This window comes from Pelodiscus sinensis, chromosome 4 (genome assembly GCF_049634645.1).
Source record: "Pelodiscus sinensis isolate JC-2024 chromosome 4, ASM4963464v1, whole genome shotgun sequence".
Classification (NCBI taxonomy): Eukaryota; Metazoa; Chordata; order Testudines; family Trionychidae; genus Pelodiscus; species Pelodiscus sinensis.
The window spans coordinates 120216294-120235526 of NC_134714.1; the positions used below are offsets into that span (position 1 = coordinate 120216294).

General features: G+C 49.3%; 1 protein-coding gene across 3 annotated transcripts in view; it reads right to left on the minus strand.

The window, feature by feature from the left end:
- PNPLA2 (patatin like domain 2, triacylglycerol lipase) overlaps nucleotides 1-18429 on the minus strand; it is a 50939-nt gene extending 32510 nt beyond the window's left edge. For 2 of the 3 annotated variants that reach the window (XM_006114870.4, XM_025180567.2), the window contains exon 1: nucleotides 17976-18429. In XM_006114870.4, coding sequence (XP_006114932.2) covers nucleotides 17976-18162 — 187 coding nt within the window. In that variant the 5' untranslated portion in view covers nucleotides 18163-18429. Of the gene's footprint in view, nucleotides 1-17638; nucleotides 17926-17975 lie in introns of those variants that run through there. The other variant, XM_025180566.2, reaches the window with a different exon arrangement.
- Nucleotides 18430-19233: the final 804 nt, after the last annotated feature.

Below are 19233 nucleotides of genomic sequence, written 5' to 3' on the forward strand. Positions count from 1 at the left end.
CTCCCATTGGCCAATCTGTTTCCCACCAATAGGAGTGGAGAATTTTTGCTGGGTGCAGGGGCAGTGTAGGAAGTCTTCTCCCTTCCTCCTGACCTCCTCCCTTTCCCCTCATGTCTGGAGTGGAGCCATGTGGAGCAGCCTGCAGCAGTCAGCCTGCCTCAGGTTTCTGCTGGTAAGGGTCTCCCAGCCAGAGCCTGCCTCTGGCACCCCAGCTTCTCCCTTCCAACCCTCTGCATCCCCACCACACAGCCAAACCCTCTGCCCCTTCACCCCATCCTAGATCTGGCACCCCAATCACAATCCTTATGGGGTGGGGGGTGCCACATCCCAAAATCCTACATCCTGGCTCTAGGTCACAACTGCTCCCTTCACCTAAGCTTCCTCCCAGACCCCATTTCCCACCTGCACCCCAATCCCTTAACCCAAGCTCCCTCTTGCACCCAGCCACCATCCAGGACTGTGGAATTCCTCCATTAATATCCTGGAAGAGTGTACCCCTGATGACATTCCAAAAATCTTGGAGTGACTCCCCTGCCAAAAATTGCCCACCCCTGACTTACAAGAATTTTTGCATGGCTGCGAACTAAGGACAGTTCCAATTGCTTTGGGTGGTCCAGTTTGTAAACTCAGATTGTGAGCAATCATTTGTCACTATTTCCACATCCACTGGTAGAGCATTTTGGTTCCTCCCACCTGCCCCAGTACATGGTAGGAGCCAAGGGCCAGATCCTCAATTGATGCAGGTGCTAAGCCAGTTTAGCAGAGATCAGATGACCCAAGAGATGTGCTTAATTCTTCCTTATGGAAAAGATGGGCCTTTATGGATACACATGTGAGCAGCAAAGACAGCTGAGAACAACTCACTTCCTTAGAATCAGCAATTGAAAAATCCTTAAGTGGTCATCTAGCCCAGCCCCCTGTACTGAGGCAGGATTAATCCGATCATGGCCTGGGCTTTGGGGAAGGGAGAGAGAAATAGAGCTGGTGATGTGTTTAAAGCTTGTTTTGAAAGCCACTTCCCCTTTCCTGTACTCATCAACAGGAAACACAATGTTCACATTGTGTACTGCCAACTGCTCATATGGCCCAGTCAGTCTGCCCCCAGCAGATAGCCCAGGGGAGGAGAAAAGGGTGCCTACATAAAACAAAGCCAAATCTGCAACTGCCAAGAGATCAAGGGGGCAGTATTGGAACCATTCCCTGAATTCCGAGGTTAAGCCATTCCTGCCTTGCATAGGGGAACACTACACTGAGTCACAGGGTAACTGGGAAGGTGCAGTCCCCTTCAGCTGTCTCTTGCAAGCTGTCTGTGCCGCTTTTATTCCTGCTCTGGTTCTGTGGTCACTTACCCAAGGGTGCACAGACATAAGAACCAGTGGGTTTGGTTGGACTTTAACATTTATCAGCTGTTCAAACTGGGGAATCCAGGAGGGGGCAGGGAGCATGCCAAGGCTCTGAACAAACTGGGAAAAGGGACACCATGCCAAGGGGGATGAGGAAGAAAAGGTAAGAGATTCCTTCACCTGCCACCCGGATGAACATGCAACTCCATGACAAGCCAACAAGCAGTCACAGAACCTGATTCCAAGGACCCATGACTTACAGAAACCATGCAGACAAGACTTGGACATTTCCATTTTTTCTTGTCATGCTTCACAGATGACATCTATGGTGCAGGAACACAGAACCACTAGCAGGCTAGTCACTGGGGGAGGAGAGATGAACATCGTAACAGGCAGTCCCAATATGCAGGTCCTTGACTGTCACTCAGGGGCAGATTTTCAGGCCTTAGCCTCCCCTCGGCACACGCACAAGCTTCCATCTGCATTTCACTGGCAGACACCACTGCATGCACTAGTAACTGCACATACAGCTGTCAACTGTTGTTGTGCAATGCACCTGTGGGTGCACTCTCCCTATGGGGCAGAGATGCTGTCCACTGCATTCATGTGTGTATTTTTGGCCAACCTACAAGACCAGGTAGCAGACCACCTGAGAACAATCCCTTCTCTAGAGATGGGGAAAGTAAGACCAAGTGATTAGGGTTGCCAGATGTCCCGTATTAACCAGAAGGCACACAGCCAAAAGGGGTCCTGGCAGCCTAACCAGGCTATTAGAAGTCTGGCTGGCAGTGCATTGGGGCCCAGAGCTAAAACAGGTTCCCTACTTGCCCTGGCTCTGCACAGCTCCTGGAAGCGGATGCCAAGTCCCTGTGGCCTGTAGGTGCAGGGCGACTCTGCACAGTACCCAGTCCTGAGTTCTGGCTCTGCAGCTCACATTGGCCAGGAACTGCAGTCAATGGGAGCTGTGGGCATGGTGCCTGTGGGCTTAAGGCCAGGCTCACAGAAGATCTGGCAGCCCCTTCTTAAGAGCTGCAGTAAGTGCCACCAGGACCTTGCACTCCCTCCCATACTCCAAGCCACTTATCCCAGCCCCACCCCAGAGCTGGCACCTGCTGTGGTGTAGCCAGGTTCAGAAGCTTGGGAGGTCCCAGACTTCAAGTGGGTAGTCTATGGAAAGGGGATGGGGGCTTCCCTAACCCCTCCAGTTGGCCTTGCAGCGTGATGGATGCTCTGCCCAGGGCAGTGGTTCCCATTCCATCATGCTCTCTGGCTAGACAGAGGGGCAAGCCCCTGCTCCCCATGCCCACTCCCTGGCAGGAGCACCAGGCAAATGGGCAGAGCAGGACAAGTGGGGGGGCTGGAGTAGAGTTGGGGGAAGCTGGACACCTCAGCCCACCAGTAGCTATGTCCCTACCTCACTCCTCTTCCCCCCCCCCCTCCACCGCACACTCCAAACCCCTACCCCAGCTCAGTGAGCAAGTGAGCAAGAGGGAGGGGGATGGAGCAAGCAAGGACAGGACCTTGGAGAAGGGGTACAAAAGGGGTGTTTGGCTTTGTGCCATTGGAAAGTTAGTAGCCTTATAAAATTATGCACATGCCTTTTCTGTAGTGCCTGCTTCCTGCATCCCAGAGCCGTTGGGACAGAAGGGTGGGTGTTGCATTTCTCAAGGGCATTAGTGCCTCATGTTCAACGCCTTTTCAATTTAGCTTGCTTTCTGGAAAAGATGGGTAACTCTCTAGCTCATACATTACTTAAAAGTAGATTCCCAGAGTGCTGCAACATGCCTTAGAAGTAGCACGAATCTTTTGCAGGCAATGGTATCACCCTCACACTAAGAAAGCCACACTTGTTAAGGAGTGTCATACTAGCCTAAAAAAATCCTGGAGGAAGACTTCAAATAGATTCAGTCTCTCCCCTATTGCCTTGCTTTGGCACCTGTTAACGAGACCGTGATTGGCTAACAGTCCCAGACCAGCTTTAAACAGTATAGGTAATGCATACAGCCCCCTCCCACTCCCCAAGGTTAACTACAGGTCAGCTTTGTTACAGTCAGCTAGCTACTCCTGTGATAAATGCTGTGTTTGTCAGAGGGCCTATGCAGTCCTCATATTGCAGCACTGTACAAACAGTTCTGCGAAGGAGAATTCCTAGAATGCCTGGCCATTGGCCATAAATATTGGCCAGATTCCCCCTCCTTGAATTTTCTGGGTTATTTTCCTCATTTCCAGTGGGAGCAGAAAAGGGGATCTATTGCTGTTCCCCATCAAGAGAAGGTGATGGGTAAAAATGCGACCTAGGTTTACCCCATCTTGGGTTTTGCCTCCAACTCAGCTCTCAAGTCTCTCATCCCTCCTGCTGCCATCTCCCACAGTCCCTATGTAAGCACCGCTGTTGCCTTGCATAGATGAACTCAGCAAGTACAAGGCAGTAAATTTGTGCCACCGATATTGGCCATGAATGGTCAACAAGAATGTAGTGTGTTTATCCAGCTAAAGAGAGCAGACTTGAGCGAGCTAGTGGGTGCTAGCAGGTAACTGGGTAGAGCTGCCTTTGTTACATTTGCCATCTAAAACCTTTACATTGGAATAAGGATGTTAAAATAAGAACTAGGGGTCACCAAATAAAATAGGCAGCAGGTTTAAAATAAAATGAAGTTTTTCTTTACTCAGCACACAGCCAACCTGTGGAACTCCTTGCCAGGGGATGTGGTGAAGACTAGGACTAACAGGGCTCAAAAGAGAGCTAGAGAGATTTGTGGAGATTAGGTCCATCAATGGCTATTAGCCAGGATGCTTAGGAATGGCATCCCTAGCCTCTGTCTGTAAATGGGTGACAGGAGCAGGATCATGTGAAGATTACCTATTGTATTCTTTCCCTCTGGAGCATGTGGTATTATCCTGTCTGCCAACAGCAGCCACCAGGCTAGATGGATCTTTGGTCTGACCCAGTATGGCCGTTCTTATGTAAAATGTGGTTACTTTCCTGATCATGTAGTAGATACATTTTTTGCCATTATAGTGCTCAGTCTGATTTGCACTGGGTTCCAGCATAACTTCCCCCACTGCTAATCTGCATTACAAGGGATAGGGAGCCGGCATGCAAAGATGCTAGCTCAGTCCCTACTCCCACGGGTCACTGGTCAGCCTGCATAAGCCCCCGGCACTCCCCTGTTGCTGCTCTGCATTTTAAGGGACAGGTCAGCAAACACGCAGAGACGATCTCCCCATCCCTCGTAATGCAGAGCAGCGGGGGGGGGGGGGGGGGGGAAATGTGACTAGTCGCTAGTGCTAACTGATAAGCTCCTGCAAGAGGAAGCCACTGTGCACGACAGCCTACAGACTCACTTGCATGTGCTTGAAATAAAGGCAGTCCTATTTCAACGCCAGAAACACTTGCCTAGGCCAAGCCAAGGATAAGGGAGTGACTACTGAGCAGGGAGTTGGAGAAGAGCCTAGCTCAGACTGGAAGGCAGGTTCATTCTGCTTTGTTGGCTCTTGGGATTCAAGTAGTTGCACCAACCTGGATCCACTTTTGTCAGAAGACAATTCCCTTATGCAAAAGCTTCATAGGCCCATCAGAGATTGTACATGGTACAAAGGACCCAAAAAAAGGGGAAGTTTTAAATAAGACTCCCCCTCTTTAGGAAAAAAGCTAACTTCTGTTCTCAGAGAACACTTTAGAATTAGTGGAATCACTGATGTAGGGACAGAATGAAACCCACTAAGCACTAGGGAAGAGTCTGTTTGGACCCCTGCTGCTGGGTTAAGGAGAGGGCAGAAAATTCTGTCACATGGCATCTATAGGAGATAGGATGGACACAGAGCAGCATGCTCAGTGAGTTACAATGGTAGTTTTTGCTGTCCCATATACAGCCTACATGCTGCAAATACCAGAAGCAGAAAGGTAGCAGAATGACAAATGTGCACTGTCAAGGCTTATTCCCCACTCTGGCACAATAAATGCAGAAGTGGGGGCCTGCAAATGTACCCCAAAACCTTCTCTTCCTGGACTTTGGTATAAAACTTTCCCCAAAAATCTTCAAAATCTAGTTTTTAGGCAGACATCAGATTCCCATTCCCAAACCATAAAACCTAACAGATTAATCTAAACTTTATCCTACTTACAGGGAGTGAATAGTCTTTTCTTGGAGGGAGAGACATGTCTGTCTCCCTCAGCAGCTGGAGAGAAATTGCCCAGGGATAAAAAGGGGAAACCCAAAAATTCCTTTGTCCCAGTTTGAAATTCCTACCTACATTTCTATTGGCTGCTAGTTACCTGGTTAGGTAAGGGACATAGTTAGCCCCTTAGCCAGGAGTGTGGGGACTAACCCACAGTCACGACCCATACTATCTCGAGAGTGAAGTGGCTGATTCTCCGCTGCTTTGCACAGGTATAGATGACCCCCACACAGGACAAAATGGGGCCAGATTCTCCCCACAGGGCAAATTGATAGACTGCACTGAAACCAATGTATAAGGCTTTAAAAAAAGCCACACTCGTCTAGTGTCTGATAGATGCAGTAAAATGCTACCACTCAAACTCAGTGAGGGGCAACTGCTTTGCATGGAGTTAAGCAAGGTGGGAGGCAGTGCAGAATCAGCAAGCACTGGGTACTCCGATTTAATGCAGCCTCAAAACCCCAGGAGAAGCAGACCTACCCCACACAGCATGTCCCCACCCCCATACCCAAGCTTGCATAGGCCAAGCCAAGGGTAAGAGAGCTCATGAGACAATGCAGCAAGGACAAAGGTCATTTTGGTCTTCATCAGCTGAAGAGAAACAATCCTTAGTCCCTCCCTTTCTCTTGTCTCAGACTGGAGAGAGCCAGACTGCTATTAACCCCCCAGCCCAGTCAGAGACCCAGTTGTCCACAGAAGCAACTAGCTGTCCTCCCACCCTGTCCAAACCTACAGTCATGGCTTAAGAGGCATCTATCCTAGGACTAATGAACTAACCCAAATCCCACTGAATTTAGAGGAAAGATTCCCATTCTCCAGATAGGAAGGATGGTCCTGTGCATGAAGCAGTGGTAAACACTGGTCTTTGAGTCTTGCTACAGACTCCTCTCGTGAGCTTAGGCAAGTCACTCATCTTTCTAGGGCTCAAAGAGTGGCTAGTCAGACCTCCTTTGTCTAACAGCTATTTAGGCTACAATTTTCTTTTAGCCCAGGGACTCTAATATGTGAATGTACTCATTTTGCTAGAGCTTCCCAACCAAAATCAACACCTACCACAATAGACTTCAAGAGCTTACACCAATTCTCATTAGTACTATACCAAGATCACCCCCAAGATGGTCTCAGTTTTAAACAAATCAAAGGAAGTATTTCTTCACATAGTCAACCTGTGGAACTCCTTGCCAAAGGATGTTGTGAAGTCCAAGACTAACGGGGTCCAAAAAGAGAGCTAGATTAATTCAGAGGGTAGGTCCATCAATGGCTATTAGGCAGGATGGATAGAAATTGTGTCCCTAGCCTAGATCAGAAGCTAGGAAAGGGCAACAGGGGTGGGATCATTTGGTGATTATCTGCTCTGTTCATTGGACACTGTTGGAAGACAGGATTCTGGGCTAGATGGATCTTGGATCTGACCCAGTATGGCAGGGGTAAAAGGGCCTCCGCAGGCCAGATGCAGCTCACCAAGCAAATTGATTCAGCCTGTAGAGGCCCTGCCATGCCCACCCCTGACCCCAGTCAATTAAGGCCTGAGGGGGAGGAAGGGAGAGCACAGTCTCCTCCCACCCTGCAAGGAGTGCATGGTACTTAGAGGTGGCACACGCTCCTGGCAGCATGGGAAGAGACTTTGTGCGCTCCCCATGCCCAGATTGCATATTCTTCTACCCCAAGAACAATCAGGGTCTGTAGGTGGGAAAGCACAGAAGTATCCTGGCCCCACTCCAGCCGCCTGAGGCCCCACCCCTTCCAGTGTGGCCCAGAGCCACTTCAAAAGTGTCTGAAGTGGCCCCAGGTGAAAAATTGTCCACCTCTGCAGTACGGCCATTCTTAGGACGAAGATCCTTTAGATAACTGTGCTTGATCGCAGGACATAAGGGAGTTAGTTTTCATACACACTAAGAACACATGGACCATTGTCTTTCATCCAAAAGAGAAAGACCATACAAGTTAGCAGGTTTAATATGCATGCAGAGTTCCATCCCCATGGAAGAGAGGGTCTGTAGGAGTGGTGTGGTGCGTTCGGCTCCAAGCTGAGCTCTTGTGCACACAATGTGCTTTGAGTTAGCACTATATGCCTGCCACCGTATGCTATGCCAAGCACCTGCCTGTGTGCCCATTACAACTGTGCTTGCTATGCCCTCTTTGCCCTTCTCTGCTGTTGTACTAAGAGCAACCTGACACAGCCAACTTTTGTGGCATTAGGTCATTCAAGGCTAATTGCCAGCAATTAGTTACACTGAGATAGTTTGTTCTGAGTCATCTTCTGGGGAGACCATTTAGCTCTGCAAGGAATTCCTTTCCACACGGAATTTACTTACAAGGTGAAGGAGGACAACGACGACTGGACGGCTAAAGTTCTTGGAGTCCTGATGCTGCAATACCCCAAGATTAAGACAGTCACTGTGGCTCACCAACAGAAGATTCTTGGCCACAATAGTGACTGATGTTTCTAACTGACATCGGAGTGTCTTGCTCACACAGCCCCATTAAAGAACAAACCCTCTGCTTCCCTGACAAGGCTGTTGACCCTACACTTCTGTTCATAGTCTGGGGATCTGGCCTTTAAGAGTCTGACATGACACCCTTGCAATCTGATCAGAGCCCCAGAATACAGCACCTGAAGAGTAACAGCTACAAGCTTCCTCACCTCTCACCCCACCTGCTGATTAAACCAGCCAAGTCACTTGGCCCAGTTGATCCCTGAGGGGGATCACATCAATGTCTGATTTGTTCAGGCATTTTAGTTGGAGAGATCACTTTCCACAGACATGGTGCCCCATCATGTGCTTGCACAGTACTGTGAATAGATTGTTGGCTGTGCCCACAGTCAGTCCTGAGCATTGCCCCTTTTTTTCTTCTCCCCCAGGAGATACTCTCCAAAGATCATTTTGTTAAGACATGCTGTGCTAGGCCTGGCCTCAGCATCACATGTAAGTGCTGATTGAGTGGTTCAGTGCCTTCCTCCCAGGCACCAGCTTAGAAAGCTTGTAGGGCATTCTAATGTGTGTGGCCTCTTCCTGGAGGACCAGGTTTACCCACTGAAGCCACAGCACCGTTTCCCCTTCCTGGCCTGTTGTGCTACTTGCTACTGTTTGACAAGCCAGACAAGAGTGCTCCTCATTCCAGAGAATGACCAGTCCTAGGTCTCCTGGGTTCTGGGGGGGCGGGGGGGGGAGGTCCTAGGCTACAGCCCTGCTCCCCTCCCTTCTGTGCCACCAGGCACACTTCAGAACTGAAAGAGGGAGGGAGTCAGAGGGCTGAATTGGGTAACAGATGTGGGCAAGATTAGATACTGGTGGATTTTCTTTAGTGAGAGGATGCTAGTAGGCTCAGGATTAAGGCATCTGCTGTATTTTGCCTGGGGAGAAGACAGACAATGCCACCTACCCCCCATCTCTCTCAGTACCTCCCTCAAATCCCAAAGGTAGGGCTCTGACAGTAGCACTCAGTTTCAGGGCTGTTTGCAGACAGGGGCTGCTGGACTCTGTGCAAGCTGAGACCAAGCAATCCCAGCTTGCACTGCTCCAAGATGCTGAGCCTCTGTATTTTAAATGCTGTAGTAGTAGCCTGGCAGCTCTTACTACTATATTTAGAAGTGCAGAGCTGCACAAGCCAGGAGCTACCCCATGCTGATAAGGTGCCACTCTGGAATCACGACTAATTGTCAAGTCGATACAAATTACATCAACTACATAATTAGCCAGAGAACCACAATTTAACACCCTTATTCCAACCCCTGCCAGATCATGAGAACAGAGGGCCCAATTCTCTACTGCTTTGCCATTTGCATGTTCCCTTAGAGTAATATGGGTGTATACAATATGCCACGACATCAGAAGGCTTCACTCCCTCATGCTGTTCAGTAGCATATTGCAACCACTTGGCAGAAGTGCAAATGACAGGAGAAGCCAGGAAGCAAGAGTCAGGTCCAGAGTCTGGGCTGAGTGGACAGGCAAGAGGCCAGCCACAATGGTCTGCGAACCCAGTGCTTTGGGAGTTAATGTGGTTGAGTCACCTGATTTAGAAGAAGTGATCCAACTAGCAACTGGACAAGCTTGTGAGCCACATATGTCTGCCTTATGTTTGGTCTGCCAAGCTCCCCTCCTGCTCAGCAAGAGGCCTGTGGGAAATTCCCCTCAAATCATGTTCCAGGCCTGAGTGCCCTACTGCTTTGTACCTGGAGTTGGCACTTCTCCCTGTGCTAAGCAGGAGTAAGATGCTCCAAGCCAAGGGAGATTCTGAATACATGGGTGTAAGAAGGACCTTGCAGAAGACTCAGTAAGTGACATACAAAAACGGTGCAGACCAGAGCTCAGGATTGCTAGTATCTGCTCCTCCCCTATGCCCCGGGGTTCCATCCAGCACTCCCCCCTTACCTCATCTTCAGGCTGAGGCCTCCCAAATTTCTCTCTTCATCTTGACCCCTCCCATTCAATTCAATCCTGCCTTTCTCCCCAGCCCTTTTTACTAGATATTCACCCCATGCGGAGGGGGAGTCAATAGCAGATCAGAACCTCCAGCGCAGGGTGCTTCTTTTCCCTTCAAAACTCAACTCTGCTAAAACACCCTCCCTCAGGCCATCACCCCCCAAGGGGGAGAGAGCAGCAAGTGCAGGTGTAACACCGACAGGCAGAACTGAACCTGGAACCTCTGGAGCTTAGCACGTGATCCTCTACAGATTGAGTTAAAAGCCAGCTGGCTCTCAACTAAGGCTGTAGAACAAACATGCTCTGTAAGGGTACATTGGGGTATTGGAAGTATCCTGGAACAGTAACCTCTCTAAACGCACCCGCCATTTCCCAAAATAGTGAGTGCACTATTCTGGCATCCCTGTAACCCTTGTTCCACCAGGGTTAAAGGATTTGTCAGACTAGTGCTTTATTTTGACCAAGACTTGGAATAAGCTACCGACAGAAGGGTGCTGTCTAGAGGCACTCTTAAGTGCTACTCCATGCGACAGTCTCAGGAGGGGTAGCCGTGTTGTTGTGTTTAAAGATACAGACTAAGCAGTCCTGTGGCACCATAGAGACTCATATTAGATGAGGAGCTTTCAAGGACAAAACCTACTTCAGAGGAGTCAGTGAACCAAACCCAGCAGGGGTGGGGGTTACTCAGGGACTTATGGAACCAGGGTGGGAGGGGAAACAGTCAGTCTGCAAGCCAGGGTCAGGCGATTTGCCAACTGACTGATTTGACTGCATGCAGATTAGTGATGGTACGGTACATCCACATGGGCACAAAGACTCCAGGCTTCATCTCTATTGATTCTGGAGTCGATTATACAGATTGCTGGGCATATAGCACCAGATAGTAGTTCTTCCAGAGGAGGCCACGGTGGCTAATTAAGTTACTCAAAGGGAGTCCTTGTGGGTCAGGGGGAAGAGTGTTAGGCATCATGCATAACCACCTTCCCCACAAGTTTGGCCCTCTGTCTTCATGCCACTACCCCAGCTTGGGCATAAGTGGTGCTCTCATTCTCATGAGAGCTTCAGGCTTCCCACAATGGCACAGAAAGTCAGACTCTTCCATCAGCTGAGCTCTGGCCATTGAAGCATAGATTGGGAGGCAAAATGTCACTGACAAGTGGGGCTTTGCCCCTCTACATTAAGTGAGGATCTGAGCCCCATTTTCCATACACAGTAACCTCTGCCATCCATTGAGGTGCCCTTGTGTACACTATCACTAGACTCCCCAGGTGCACTTATTTCAGGGTGTTATCGTTCATTGACCTCAATGAACCTCAGCAGAAAGGGGAAAAATAGGTGTTGCCCCCATGAAGGTCTCTGATGTTGAGCAGTGTTCTTGCTTGTGATAACATAAGCTGTTGTGTGATCAACGGAGCAGATACCTGATCAAATGGCCATTTCTCAGTCTCAGATCAAGGCTGGGACAAAAGGTCTTAACTCTGACACCAATAAAACCTTTGTATAGCCTCTAACCTAAGGAGAGCCCCTTAAAGAATGTCTTAAACAAACAACATTAACCCACTTGTAAATCTGTAGCCTCCTACGCTGGCACAGAGCAGTGTGTACAGGATTCTCTTTACTGGCCATGTCCTTATGTGCTTTATGGCATTTGCTGATCATGTCACTGCTGATTTATGCTTCAGAGAATCACTGAGCAACCACTGATAGCTTGTTTGAGATAGCTAAGTGTGTGCGCAATAAAGCCACCTCCTCCTTGAAAAGTGGAGGATTTAGCAGAGCTACTCTAAGGAGAGAGCAATGGCATGTGACAGGAATACTGGAAATTGTTACAGGTTCATGGACATTACAGGTTGCTTAGACTAGTAGATCATCCCTTCTAGATTAAGCACCCGATTTAAACTGTCACAGTTCTCTAGATTGAGTTAGAAGTTCAAATTCCAGAAAGGTTGGTATGTCATCTTTAAGGCAGATTTATTCATTAGGCTATGGAACATTGGAGATTGTTATATGTCAAAGGGCAGCAGGACAAGGAGCACCTTTAATACAGAGTAGACAAGAGCCTCAGATTAAGTGAGTCCCTGGCATTGAGAACACAGCTCAGTCTTGGAGTTCATATCTGAAGATTCCCCATCTCAGGTATGTTTGAAACAGCTGCTTGCTGCTAAAAATGCAGCCATGCCTGGTCAGAGAAGTTGTTCGTGCTACCTATAGCTGCAGTTCGCACATTGAAATGGTTTGGGACTCTCCAAATCCTCAGCTATGTCCAAGTTCACTTTAAGAAGGTTCTAATGTGTAATGAGCTCCACACCAAGGCTATGTCTACACTGGCAGCTTCTTGCTCAAGAAAATCTTGCGCAGGGGTTCTTGTGCAAGAACACATCCACACTGCCATGTGGGAGCTGTGCTTTTGCGCAAGAGCATCCATGGCAGCGTGGACACTCTTGCGCAAGAAAGCTGATAGCCATTTTAGCCATAGGGCTTTCTTGCGCAAGAGATCCCTGCTGAGCATCCACACTGTCCTCTTGCGCAAGAGGGCTTCACCTTTTAAAAAAAAAAAAAAAAAAAAAAAAAAAGTGTAACTCTTGCACAAGGAGCTCTCTTACCACACTGTACTGTAAATTTCCTTGCGCAAGAGCAGGCAGCCAGTGTGGATGCTCTGCAGATTCTCGCGCAAGAATGGCCATACTTGTGCAAGAAGCTGCGAGTGTAGACATAGCCCAAGAGTACCAGCATCATACCTGAGAAGGGCTGTACTTTAAATGCAAGCCAGATCCTACCAATGCAGCTCCCCTCTGGACAAGCCAAGATGCCCATAATGCAGTATGGTGCCCCTGGAAGGTAGACCACCTAACAGCTAGGCAAGGGTCCATTATGATTAATTATAACTTCTTGTTCACATTAGTTTCCAAACAACCATGGAAGCCCACACATACACAACTGTGCTCCTTCTGCTATTGCTGTTGTGTTGCACTCACCTGGGGCATCTCACCCCATTTAAAACTAAGTTCTTTGGTTAGGGGACTGTCTGTATGGCACCCACCATGAGGCCCTGTGTCCATCACCACACAAATGAGTTGCTCCTATTTTCGGGAGGATGGAGAGCCAGCTCCATGACAAACTGGAGGCAGAGGCCATGACAACTGCATGCAGTTCTCCCTGACAGCTGAGCACTTTGGCAGCTGCCCAGGAGAGATTCAAATGCTGCCCAGCTGACTAGCAGAGCACCCACAGCCAGCAGCATGTGCTTCTATTGGTGGGGTACATCTGCACATGCCTTGGTACACAAAAATATATTCTGTGCATTCATGGAAAGCATTAGAGGAACATTGCTGTAGGGATTCCATTCTGACTGGCAAGATGTTGCTACTAAATAGAAGCCTGACTATAAAGCAGGGACACAAACTACAGGTTGCGACCCAGTACTGGGTTGTGGAATGTCAGGCACTAGTTGCTGCACGGCAATCAGTGGGGGTGCCAAGATTCATCTGTGCCCCAGAAGTGGCCGGCAGCAGGCCCAGCTCTTAGGTGGGGCGCACACAGGGTTCCGCACGCTGTTCCTGCCCTGAGCACTAGCTCTGCACACCCACTGACTGGGAACCTGCTGTCGGCTGCTTCTAGGGCACAACAGCCTGCAGTGCCAGGAGAGTACCCTCACTGAACTGCTGTCCTGGAACAACTCAAGACGAGCCTCTCCTGCCTCTGCCCCACCCCCTCCAAAGCTGGAGCCCTCTCAGCTCTGATCCTCAGACCCCACACAGTCAAACTATGTGGGGTTACAGGCATCAACAATTTTCTTCAACTGGGCCATGAGAAAAAAAATCTGAGAACAGCTCTAAGGAACTTGGGGCTTTCAAAGCCCCATGAAGTTGGTGGAAAGATTTATCTTGCCAACTTTAAGACCTTTCAAAGAATGAAAATCAGGTAGAAGATGGACACACAAGAACTTCACCCCTATCTAGGAAGCGCAGAACACGGCAGAATGCAGTCTGGTTTACTTCAGAGGCCAGATGTCCCATTGCCTGCAGATATAATGGAGGCTAACAAGCCAGGCTTCTCTGAAGCACTCCATTGCTTGTCAAAGATACCCTAGTGTTCTCATTTGATGGCCAGCAGGCACCAAAGGGCAGCTGCCAGTTAGCATGAGAACCCTGATCAGCCCTCACCCTGCAGCACCTACCATACAGCTGCTTGCCTTGGTCATGAAGCCACCAATAAGTTTTGCTGGAACAGGCGGTTTTGCTGACAAGTGCAGGAATCTGCAACATGTGTCCCTTCCTATTAGTGAGTCACTCCTCAGGCCAAACCCCTGTACTGCAGTCTAGAGTTCAGAGTCAAACCTGTTTACAGCAGGGATCCTATGACAAGCCCAACCTGGACAGCAAGGCCACTTTTACCTTCAGTGGCAAAACAACAGTCTCCTTGACTCTTCTGCCCTCCCATTAACAGGAAGTGACAGGTGCCTGCTACATACAGAGCTCCTCCACACGCAGCTCCATAAATAGACTGAGATGCCAAGCTCAAACCAGATTTCAAGCACAGAAGGGTTTGGCTTGAGGTACTTAATTGATACCCAATAAGGATTTGGTTTGAGGCTTCTCTTTAGCACTTATCCCACCATATAGGTAAATTAATAGTAAATCCTAGATTACAGAAGTCCCTGGTTCTTTGATTGGGAGTTCTTTGGGGCCAGGGACTAGGTTTGTGGACAGCACCTGCTATATTGCATGCTACCAGACTACCAAGAGTAATAGAGGTAGACAAGGAAAGTGACTGAGGCTACAAAGGGAATCGGTGTCAGAGCCAAAAGCAGAACTTGGGAAATTCCTGGCACCTAGTCTCGTTTACCCATAGTTCTCCCGCAGAACAGAGTGGCGATGGCATTCTCTAAGTGGGAGCTAAGGCTAGATCTACCCTAGAGCCTAGGTCAGCATGCAACTGAACTGGGGATGTTAAAAATGCATGTAATTAAGGACATAACTTCTGAAAGTTTCACCATGAACATTAACTGATGAACCCAGGTTCACCAGCTGACTGTTCACACAATTACAATTCCACATCCCTAAACTAAACCACCCCTAAGTGACATCAACATAAGTATGTGTCCACATGAGGCACCAACAGAATTGCCAGGCCCTTGGGCAAGCTGTGGGGGCCTGACTTCATGCTTCTGGAAGAGGCAGGGCCTAGCCTCCTCCACCCTCCCCCCCCCCCCATCAGTGCCACCTGTAGTGCATCTCCCAGGGCTCCAGCAACAATTTAGAGGGCCCAGAGTTCCAGCCAAAGCTGCTTCAGGCCCTTTAAATTGCCAGGCCCCAGGGCAGTGTCCCCTCTCTCCCCCCAAATATGTGGGCACAGCACTGTCAGCTGGAGAGATTCCCCAGCCATCATAAATTGCTGCTGGGGGAGGGTTATGTCATGGAGTGCTACGATGGGCAACAGAGCTCTACAATGGGCATCTTCAGCAGATGCGCTGCAGTGGCACAGTTGTACCAATACAGCCATTTTTAGTAACAGTGTGCTAGGACACTTGCCTTTTGAGGTCTGTTAAAATTAATTGCTTATAAGGGATTTATAATTTGGGGGTACACAAGTCAGATTACTGGACCCTTTTCAGTAATCTAGAGAGCCACTGGGTCTATAAATTCCCAAACCTAAATAAAACAGGGTTTGGTCTTGCCATGTAAGTTGGTTGTTGTATGCAGGTCCCTCACTCCAAAACCACAGCAGGTCCCAAAGACTAGACAGGACCTTTCAGAAGTCTCACATCACAACCATTAATCAGGTGAGAACAAGTGGGAGAGGATAAGCACTTATTGTGCCCAGATTTTGAGTGGGGTTGTATCCTAATATAAAGAGGTAGATGCTTGTGAGCCATTGTAAACCCCTTCTGAATTACACACAAACTAGATATAACATTTTAAAATACATGTTATTGCTGCATGTTGTATACAATGGCATTTCATAGCTATACAGATCTTGCAGTCCAGCCCACCAACTGAAGTCTCCTGCTGGACATTCCATCTATGGCCTCACCGAAGTCTTGTGTTATAGGGTCTCATTAGCAGATGAGGAATGAACAGCCACAAGGACCCCTATGATTTTACTTAGGGTACGTCTAGACTACAGGCTTTTGTCGACAAAAGTTTTGTCAACAGATACTGTCAACAAAGCGCGTCTACACTACATTCAGTTCTGTCAACAAAGCAAGCTGCTTTGTCGACATGGTAGTGTAGACGCAAAGGACAGTTTACATGCAATAACACCTTCTGTCGACAGAACTCTGTCGACAGAAGGTGTTATGCCTCGTAAAATGAGGTTTACCAGTGTCGACAAAACTGCTGAGTTCTGTCGACGTTATGTCGACAGAACTCAGCGGTAGTGTAGACGCAGGTATAGTTTTGTCGACAAGTGGACTTTTGTCAACAAAACCCTGTAGTCTAGACACACCCTCTGTGTACACCATGGACAACAAAACCCAGATTGCTGACTTATGCACCTATGCAGGAGGTATTCTGTAATGTCCCTTTCAAGTTCCAGATGAAACATTTTAATTAAAGAGCAAATCTGACAAGGTGTAGAATGTTTAGAAAGGTGATTAGCTACCACCCTTATTTTCAGCCTTGCTATTTAAAGAGATTTCCTAGTTTCTTGGAGACACAGGTAATCAGTGGGGGTGGCAAAACTTATACCCACATAATATGCTGCCTGTCCCCACTTTTCTGCTTCCAGTGCAAAACCATCAAGAACTCATCTGCTGCTGTATGTTTATGTCCCCACACAATGGGAAGGAAGTGACAGAGCAATGAGAAGATGTCTTAACTTCTGTAAGTTCAGCATACTTAAATCTTAACTCTTGCGGTCCTACAATAATGCAGGCAAAAATTGCCATCCTTAATTTTCTATATTAATTAGCTTTGATCAGTCTTTATCACTATCATACTATTACAATACCATGAATATACAGCAGATCCCACCTACCGTGATATTGTAACAAAAAAGTACCTTTAAATCTAAGCTGAAGTTACATATTAGCAATGCATTGATAAAACGTGAAACAGTTCTAATTGCAAGACATTCTCTGAAAATACACATCAACTACACTACAGATTTACAGGGACTACAGGCCCAATGTATTCATTACGAATCCTTCACTGAGTTTTAACAGGCTATATCAGGCTCATAGTGAACACTTACACAGAAGTGGGGGGGGGCACGCGTTTCATTGCACTCTGGCCACATGCACACAGCTATAAACAACAAGAAAACTAAACACCTGTTTTCACTTTCTCTTTCAGATTGAACGTCCCTCTTAGTTTGAGTCTGTGCTCAGTGTTCCTGCATGGTTTTGTATAAAAAGAAACCAGCTGAGGGTAAAGTGGTATTTTGAGACAAATAGACTAGCTCTCTATAGGGGAAATACATAAAATTTAAGAAAAAGAGATCCCGTGTAGGCATTTTATTCCAGAACAGAGTCACTTATATTTCAGAATGAAGTGGGGGAGGTGAGGGGCGGGGGTTGTTCTCAAATAACTTATCCCTGTCCATTTCCCCTTATCCCTGTCCATTTCCCCCCCATGAAGACAAACCAAAAGAGAGACCATCAACCCCTGTGTCAAAGAGCTTCCACACAGTAAAAGCTAAGGCACACCACAACTGGTACACACAGCACAGAACAGCAGCAGAAGGGATCACCTGGGGGCAAAATGTTTTGCATGCTCGAATGCATTGTTTTGTTCTTGTGAACAGAGACGCTCCCTTATCTGCCTTCCCATGTCCTGCAGACTTCAAACTTGCTCCTCCCATGGCCCACCTCCCATCTAGCCAGAATCTAGGGCACTATTATGAACGTCCCCTCTTCCACCATCACACACACCCCTTTATGACACACACACACGTGCGCGCGTCATCACCCCGGGCAGACCCCCCGCTAGGAATGCACCAGGACGGATCTGCCCTGCGGTCGCAGCAGAGACAGGCTATTTAACTCCCCCACTATCACCCCCGCCAGGGAAAGCTACGAACGCCTCACCCAAGCAGGCTCCGGTGACCAGGGCCGTGGCAGTCAGGGCTCCGGCGGAGGCTCCGTAGATCGTCTTGGCATTGGCCACCAGGAAGGGGGCATGCTCCTGCAGGCAGCTGGCCACCCCGATGTGGTACACCCCCAGGAAGCCGCAGCCCGCGAAGGAGATACTCCACGGGGCGTCCAGGGGGAACATCGCCTCCCCGCGCCCCCGAGAGGAGCGAGCTGGCGAGGCGAGCGGAGAACCCGGGCGGCGGCCGAGCGCAGACGGGGCGAGCTGGGGGAAGGAGAACCACTGGCGGCCCCGGCCCGCTTCCCGATCACATGATACTGCGCTCTCCGCCGGGCTCCCACCGCGGCAATGGACTCGCCTCCCGTCCCACGGCGCTGCTCCCCCAGCCGCCACCTGCACCTGAGGAGCAGCGGCCGCCGGGAGTGTTATATCTGCCGTGGGCCTGGCAGGGGCGGGGCTCCGGCTTGTCAGCTGTGAGGCCGGAGCAGCCAATCCCCCGCCAGCTGCAGGGGGCGGGAGGCTGCGGCACCAGCTAATGGCCGTGGCGGGAAGGCTGCGCCGCCCTCCCAGCGGGCGGAGCCATGCAGAGAGGAATCCGCGCGGGGGAGGAGTTCCCGCTGGGCTCTAGCGTCAGCGGCCGCGGCTGGCTCCTGGGGTCCTGCGCCGGCTCTGCTCCTCAGGGCGCACAGCTGTGGAACGCGCAGCTGGATGGAACATGGGGCTTTCTGGGGCTGCGGTGGCCTTCGGGCCAGAGTGATGACAAGAGACCCACTCCCTGGCCGGAGGAAACCTAGCGAGGCACCCTAATGTGTGCGTGTGTGTTGTGGAGGGGTCTGGCGTGGTACCTGGATATTGTGATGAGGTTTTTGTGTTTTGAGGACTGTGAGATGAGGGGTGTGTGGATGTGCGGGCGGGGATGAAGGGTTTTGGGCTGGTGCCTGTGTTTTTGTGGCCTGGTGGGTGCTGGGGTGGGGTCATGGAATGTGGTATGTACATTCTGGAGTGGTTTGTCTGGGTGGGAATAAGTAGGTTTTGAACAGGGGGTGTGTGTTCTGGGCAAACAGGGTATTGGAGGGCAGGTGTATTGTGGGCAAACAGGATAATGCTGTGAGTTGTTTTTGTTTCATGGGGTGATTCGTGTGTGTGTGTGTGCGTGCATGCACACATTGCTAATGAACAAAGAATTTTTTGGTGCATAGTTGTTACTTTTGCTGTCTGTAGCTGGGCCTCCTCTTCTTTTGCTCCAGCCCCAGT